The sequence below is a fragment of the Medicago truncatula genome, chromosome 6 (assembly GCF_003473485.1).
Source record: "Medicago truncatula cultivar Jemalong A17 chromosome 6, MtrunA17r5.0-ANR, whole genome shotgun sequence".
Taxonomy (NCBI): Eukaryota; Viridiplantae; Streptophyta; class Magnoliopsida; order Fabales; family Fabaceae; genus Medicago; species Medicago truncatula.
Window position 1 is genome coordinate 12,706,416 of NC_053047.1, and position 7,006 is coordinate 12,713,421.

Consider the following 7,006-nt stretch of genomic DNA (forward strand, 5'->3'; position numbering starts at 1 on the left):
CTATCTTTCATAATAGCAACAACAAAACACACTTTGGGAAAATATGGGGTCTCAAATGGCCTCTATTACTCTCACTATTGCATTGGCAATAATCTCTCTTAGCTTCCCATCTCAAATTTCAGCAAACAATTACATCTATTCATCTCCACCACCACCAAAGCCTTACTACTACCACTCTCCACCACCACCAGTGCACTCCCCACCTCCTCCTTACCATTACAGTTCACCACCACCGCCACCAAAGAAGGAATACAAATACCCTTCTCCTCCACCACCAGTATACAAGTACAAATCACCTCCTCCACCGGTATATAAGTATCAATCTCCCCCACCACCAGTTTACAAGTACAAGTCACCTCCTCCCCCAGTTTACAAGTACAAATCTCCACCCCCACCACCCAAGAAACCATACAAGTATTCATCACCACCACCACCAGTTTACAAGTATAAGTCTCCTCCTCCACCTGTTTACTCACCACCTCCACCAGTTTACAAGTATAAATCTCCTCCTCCACCAGTTTACTCACCACCTCCACCATACAAGTATTCATCTCCACCACCTCCTCCGTACAAGTACTCATCACCACCACCACCAGTCTACAAGTATAAGTCACCTCCTCCTCCTTACAAGTACTCATCTCCCCCTCCACCTCCAAAGAAACCATACAAGTACCCATCTCCACCACCCCCAGTTTACAAGTATAAATCTCCTCCTCCACCTGTCTACTCACCACCACCAATTTACAAGTATAAGTCACCTCCTCCACCTGTCTACTCACCACCTCCACCAGTCTACAAGTATAAATCACCCCCTCCACCTGTCTACTCACCACCTCCACCAGTTTACAAATATAAGTCACCTCCCCCACCTGTCTACTCACCACCACCACCAGTTTACAAATATAAGTCACCTCCCCCACCTGTCTACTCACCACCTCCACCTGTTTACAAGTATAAGTCTCCTCCTCCACCTGTCTACTCACCACCACCACCAGTTTACAAATATAAGTCACCTCCCCCACCTGTCTACTCACCACCTCCACCAGTATACAAGTATAAGTCACCTCCCCCACCTGTCTACTCACCACCTCCACCAGTATACAAGTATAAGTCTCCTCCCCCACCTGTCTACTCACCACCTCCACCAGTATACAAGTATAAGTCCCCTCCTCCACCTGTTTCCTCACCACCTCCACCACATTATGTTTACTCTTCCCCTCCTCCTCCAGTCTATTCCCCTCCTCCACCACATTACATTTATTCATCACCCCCTCCTCCTTACCACTACTAGATAGTGGTTTACGATAGTATCAAATGGTATGCTTCTTCCTATGTACAACCCACACAAAACACTTCATAAATAAAACATTTTAAGACAAGTATATACATTTATATATTATCAACTAAACAATTAAATAAGAGAAACAAAATTAGTTATTTGAGCACTTTTACATACCGACACACGAAACTCGTTATCTAATATAAGCCTCACTTACATTTTCTTTCCTATAATCTAAATTATTCAATTTTTTGAGATATCTAAATTGTACATACACCTGATCAAACAGTTTATAAAACTTAATCTGAGCCTATTTACATTCATATTATTAGTATTATTAAATTAGAAAAGATATTAATATATATTAGTATATATATTTAGGGAGACAAAACATGTTATGTAATCAAACATGTTGTGTATATATATATTTTAAGTGCTTAAAATTAATGAAAGATATTAACATATTTATGTATTTGTATACTTTTGTAGGATTTGAGGAATATATTGAAATAAAGAGATTATAGTGCAAAGAAGGAAGATGCATTTCGCAATTATATAGGGGAAAAATCAAAGCACTTTGCCTCTGAAGAAGTTACTCTTTTTTTTCCTTCATTTGTTTTGTTTTGTGATTATTCTCATTATTAGTGTGATTGGTTTTTGAATTAGACAGTTACAAGAACCGTGTGTTATATCATGATTGAATGCATTTTGTTTTGCGACCTACTTCTTTGCGAGGGGTTGCGAAAATAAATAAAATTGAATATTTCTCCTTCTCAGTCTATGTACATTTAATGATTGATAAACTATACTGTATTCTACAGTATAATTAACTAACTCCTACAGAAATACTGAAATGGAATAACTCCTACAGGAAACTCCCAGCAAATTTGAAATAATGCTACCCGAGAGGGATACATAGAACCCGTAAAAAATTTGCTTTTGGACGCATTCACCACATGTCCCGAAGCCTCGGAATAAGAGTCAAATATTCTCATTAGGCAACATACATTCTTATTTGGTACGTTTACAAAAAAATTAGAATATCGTCTGGATATAAGTTGGCCAGCCTGCTGAGCAAGAGTAACCGAACGACTAAGAACCTCTTTAGCCAAACAAAATAAAAGAGGGGATAGAAGGTCTCCCTAACGAACACCCCGCCCGCACACAAGAGAAGAAGCCCATCGCTTTACCATTCACCAGAATAAAAAGACGCGCAAAGTGCAAAATATAGAAGAAAACCTGCAGGAGAAAGCCAGGCTAAAACCAAACTGATGGAGCACAGCTAGCAAGAAATTCCAATCTAAAGTATCAAATGCCTTTCTGATATCAAGCTTGAGCGCCAAATTACCCCCATATTGATTACGATTCAGAAGGTTAATAGCCTCAGAAGCTATAATAATACATTCTGAAATGTATCGATCCCGAATAAAGCCACTCTACTCCAATCAGATTAGGTAGAAGCTCCCCAGTTGTAAAGAATTCCTGAACCAAAAGAATCGCATCCTTTGCAACAATGTCCAAGAATGTCTGGAAAAAGTAGCCATCAAAACCATCCAGACCAGGAGCACCATCCCCATTCAAATCAAAAATTGCAACCTTAATCTCTTCAAAAAGTGGTAACTTGACTAGCATATTATTATCTTCAAATGTCACTCGACGTGGAATCAAATTAGCCACCATAGAATTCTGCACACAAGTATTATTGTGACCAAAGAGATATTCTTAGTAGAAGCCGTAATTTTTGCAACCCGATGAAAGTATTCCTATCGCCCTGTATAAAATGTTATGAATGAGTCTTCTCCTTCCAAAATTGATCCTGACATAACAACGCTTCAGTGATCAGAAGTTGCGCCTTAAGATCCTCCTGATACGAAGCATTAGTAAAACCTTTCGTGTCGAAAAGAAGCTGAATTTAGTTAACTTCATCATGAGCTAACCTAACCTGTCTCGCTACATCACCAAACACAGACCTATTCCAGACCCGAAAAACCTGCTTCAACCTCTTAAGCTTTTCCTGAAGACTAGACATACAACTGCCAACACAAACCTTACCCCAAGTAGCCGAAACTAGACGCTTGCATCAACCAAGTTTTGAAAAATTTGAAACTAGTTGCATGCGGAAGAGGGGAAAACATCGAAGAAACCAACATAGCATGGTTGTTTGATTGATGCATCACCAACGAACAAGAAGTGGAGCGCCAAAATTCAAACCAAAATTCATTACAAATAGCCATATCTAACATCGAAACAACAGTCTCTTAACCAAATCTACCATTATGTCGGGTGTAGAGCGCCCCCACAGTCGGCATGTGAGTCAAGAAATTGGCATTCGACTAAGACAAAAAATATATGCAAGATGTAGAAGGTGTTGGTCGACGCCCCCTTTTCTGATAGGCACTAAATAATTGATAATTTTATAAATGCATGAAAAAATTGAAAACTTTCTTTCATTGTGTTATTTATTTATAAAATTTAAAAAAATTATTGATTGTTATAAATATATATTATTTATTTTTATATGTTGGAAATTTCATGGATCGTAATAAATTATTTATAAATATTTTTTATAATGAAATATTTTAATTTAATTTTATCATATTATGTTTTTGTTTATGGATCTTTATGTTTTTTTTTTGTAATTTATTTATGTTATTTCATAAATACACGTATTTCTTTTCTATAACTTTTTTTTAGTTTCTCTCATATCATATTACTAACTAATATATTCACGTGGGCTTAACTCAGTTTTGGTATGAACAATGCATAATATATGCAAGGTCCGGGGTTCAAATCACGGCCATCACTAAAAAATACTACTAACTAATATCTTCATTTCATTTTCTTTTCTTTCATGTATATTTCTCTTATATCATTCTACTAAATTGAGTATTGTTAATTTTCTCAAATACTAAAATGCGTCTTCAGTCTAAATTTTATATGTTTGACATGATCAACGCTCTACAATACAAGAAAAGGTAACTATTTCTTTTTTACGAAATAGAAGTTGCTAGGAAACAACATATATAGGCAACCATGTCCAATTTTGAATAAACGATAAGAAAATGAGTAAGACTAAAAATGGTGACTATGAACGACGGTAGTTAGAAATAATAATTATCAAAGAATTTTTTGTGAGTATTTGAATAATAGAATAAATATCGTACAAAAGTACAACAAAGATAATTAAATAAGGTTTAGGTCTTCTTCTTGGAAAGAAAATATGTGTTCTGTCAACATCAGTTAATTTTCTCATGTTTTAGTTATATTGCAATCTGTCAATGCTGTGTTTCATTGGGTCCAAAAACCTATAATTAACATAAGAGAAACTTATAAAACCTACTTCAACGAAATTCATAATTTTGAAAAAAGTGAATTTGAATAGATCAACCGGTTGTTAGTCAAATTTCATAAACCTATAAACCTTTGCAAACATATGTATAACCATTTGGTAATGGATAACTCATTTGATTGAGCTATCACATTAAAGGAGTTCAAGGTTCCAATCCTCACAAGAGAGAAAATATTAACATAACAATTAATATATTAACATTTGATATTTAAAAAAAAAATTATAACCATCTTAATATCATTAAAGAACTAAACGCAACTTTGTTGGTGAAGATCATGAATCATTGGCCCTTCTCGATCCACAACTTGTCTTGTTGGGATCCTTGTCAAACTATGTTGTTTCAAAGACAACATTTTTGATGTTTTGATGATAACAAATCACAAGGGTTGGTCTGGTGGTATTGGTTTGGGACCTGCGAATGTGCTCCTTCTCGAGGTCTCAGGTTCGATTCTCTTGACTGTCAATTTAGGTGGGCTAATACAATTTGTTTATGGGTCATGCTAACTTGTCCTCAAAGGACACAAGTTAAGAAGCTTAAAATAGAATTAACAAATAAATTTTATATTAAAATGATAACTTTAATATATGTTTAAGTGTGCAAGAATTTAATTGAGAACTAGAGTTCATTAATGACTATCTATCTTAAATTGTAGACTAAATTAAAAGTAAGTTAGGAATAATAATATGAGTCATCCTGACTTTTGCCCTAAAGTACATGTTAAGCAACCTAAAAATAGAAATATTCTATTAAATTTGAGCATTTAATTAACAAAAAGTAAAAAGATAAAATTTAAATATATTAATTCAACAAAATATTTTTACTTTTGACTCATTATCTTATGTCACATAAAGAAATAAAGGAAACTAAGAGTTAGTTGTATAGATAACTTGTTCCACAAGTTATCTAGTAGTTAGTTGTAACTAACTGTAATAGGTTTTAGATAGCATACAGTTGGTGTATTATAGTTGTTCTAGTCGTCTAGGATCTATATATAAGCTGTAATGCTCATATGATTCAATCAATGAGAATTTTACTCTTCATATTCATTTCTTCTTTCATAATAAATGATTTTAAGAATAGGGAAATGTTAACTGATACCTTTAAGATACTGGTTAAGGTACTTCCTCCGATCCTTATTATAAAAAACAATTGATTTTTTTTGGTTTATTGTATAAGTGATGTATCTAGTCTATATTTACAATAAGATACATTAATTATTCTATGAATCTAAAAAGTCAATTTTTTTCTTATAATAAGGACCGGAGAGGGTATTAAATTATGATACCATATCAACTTCACTTACGCTAAGTTGTCTTTGCCAATTTTAACTCCATTACACCTATTATCAAACAAATAATATTGCCCATCAACTAGTGAATACAACAACATATTTTCTTATTTTGCGTATCTTTGATGAGATTCCGACATGCATTGGATATATATCTACATAGATCCCAATCAGGGTAGTTGCCCTCATTGTGTATATATTTTGTTTGATGTTTTTTAGTTATTTTGTTTTTGTTCCTACTAAAATTAAGCGATGCCCCCACAAATCCATTTTTGTGGAGTTTTGTTAGATTCAACGACGATTTTTAACACCTTTTCATGCTTCTTAAAATAGCTTTCATTATCTAAAAACTTTAATTTGTAAACATCAATTTTAATTTCATAAGTCATGTATAATCCATTAAAATTTCATAAACCATAAAATTTCATAGTCCTTACATAATTCATATCTACAAATTGCCCACACAAATTTTCAACTAAGATCTTTTATCCGTGCATACCCTCAGGCACGGGTTCTTTTGTCATCCCAAATTTTTATGTGTATATCTCTCAAAGTCTCATGTTTAAATCACAACATCGATTTCTTTGGATTAGTCCATACAAAGCTTTACTTTAAAGTTAATTAGTCATCCCACTAGTGGATTGTAAGATTGGTTCCAAAGATGACTTGGTCCTTAGACGCAATACCGAGTTTCCAAAAGAAATTAATATTTTTATGACAAAAAAAAAGAAATTAATTCATATCCGTATACTATGAGTCAATTACTTTAATTTTAGTAAAGTACACCGCCCGATTACTATTATAAGCAAAAATCAACATTTTATATTCATTCATTAAATGATATATGTAATCTATAATAAAGATCTTATACATCATTAATTGAATGAATCTAATATATATATATTTTTGTTTATAATAGTGGCTGAAACGTGTATATATTTTATTTACTCTTTATAATGAGTAAACTCCACCACTGACGGTCGATTCATATTTACTGTCACATGCAAAATACCGTAATTTACCATAATGCATGTAAATGGTGTTAAATTTGGTAAAGAAAAAAACTATATAAAGAGGTCACTAGTTTTC

General features: G+C 33.6%; 1 protein-coding gene across 1 annotated transcript; it reads left to right on the plus strand.

The window, feature by feature from the left end:
- On the plus strand, positions 1–2,055 carry LOC25496075 (extensin-2). Its single transcript, XM_039835283.1, has 2 exons — positions 1–1,317; positions 1,769–2,055. The coding sequence occupies exon 1, from the start codon at positions 44–46 to the stop codon at positions 1,289–1,291; it is 1,248 nt and encodes a 415-aa protein (XP_039691217.1). The 5' UTR covers positions 1–43; the 3' UTR covers positions 1,292–1,317; positions 1,769–2,055.
- The last annotated feature ends 4,951 nt before the right edge of the window (positions 2,056–7,006 follow it).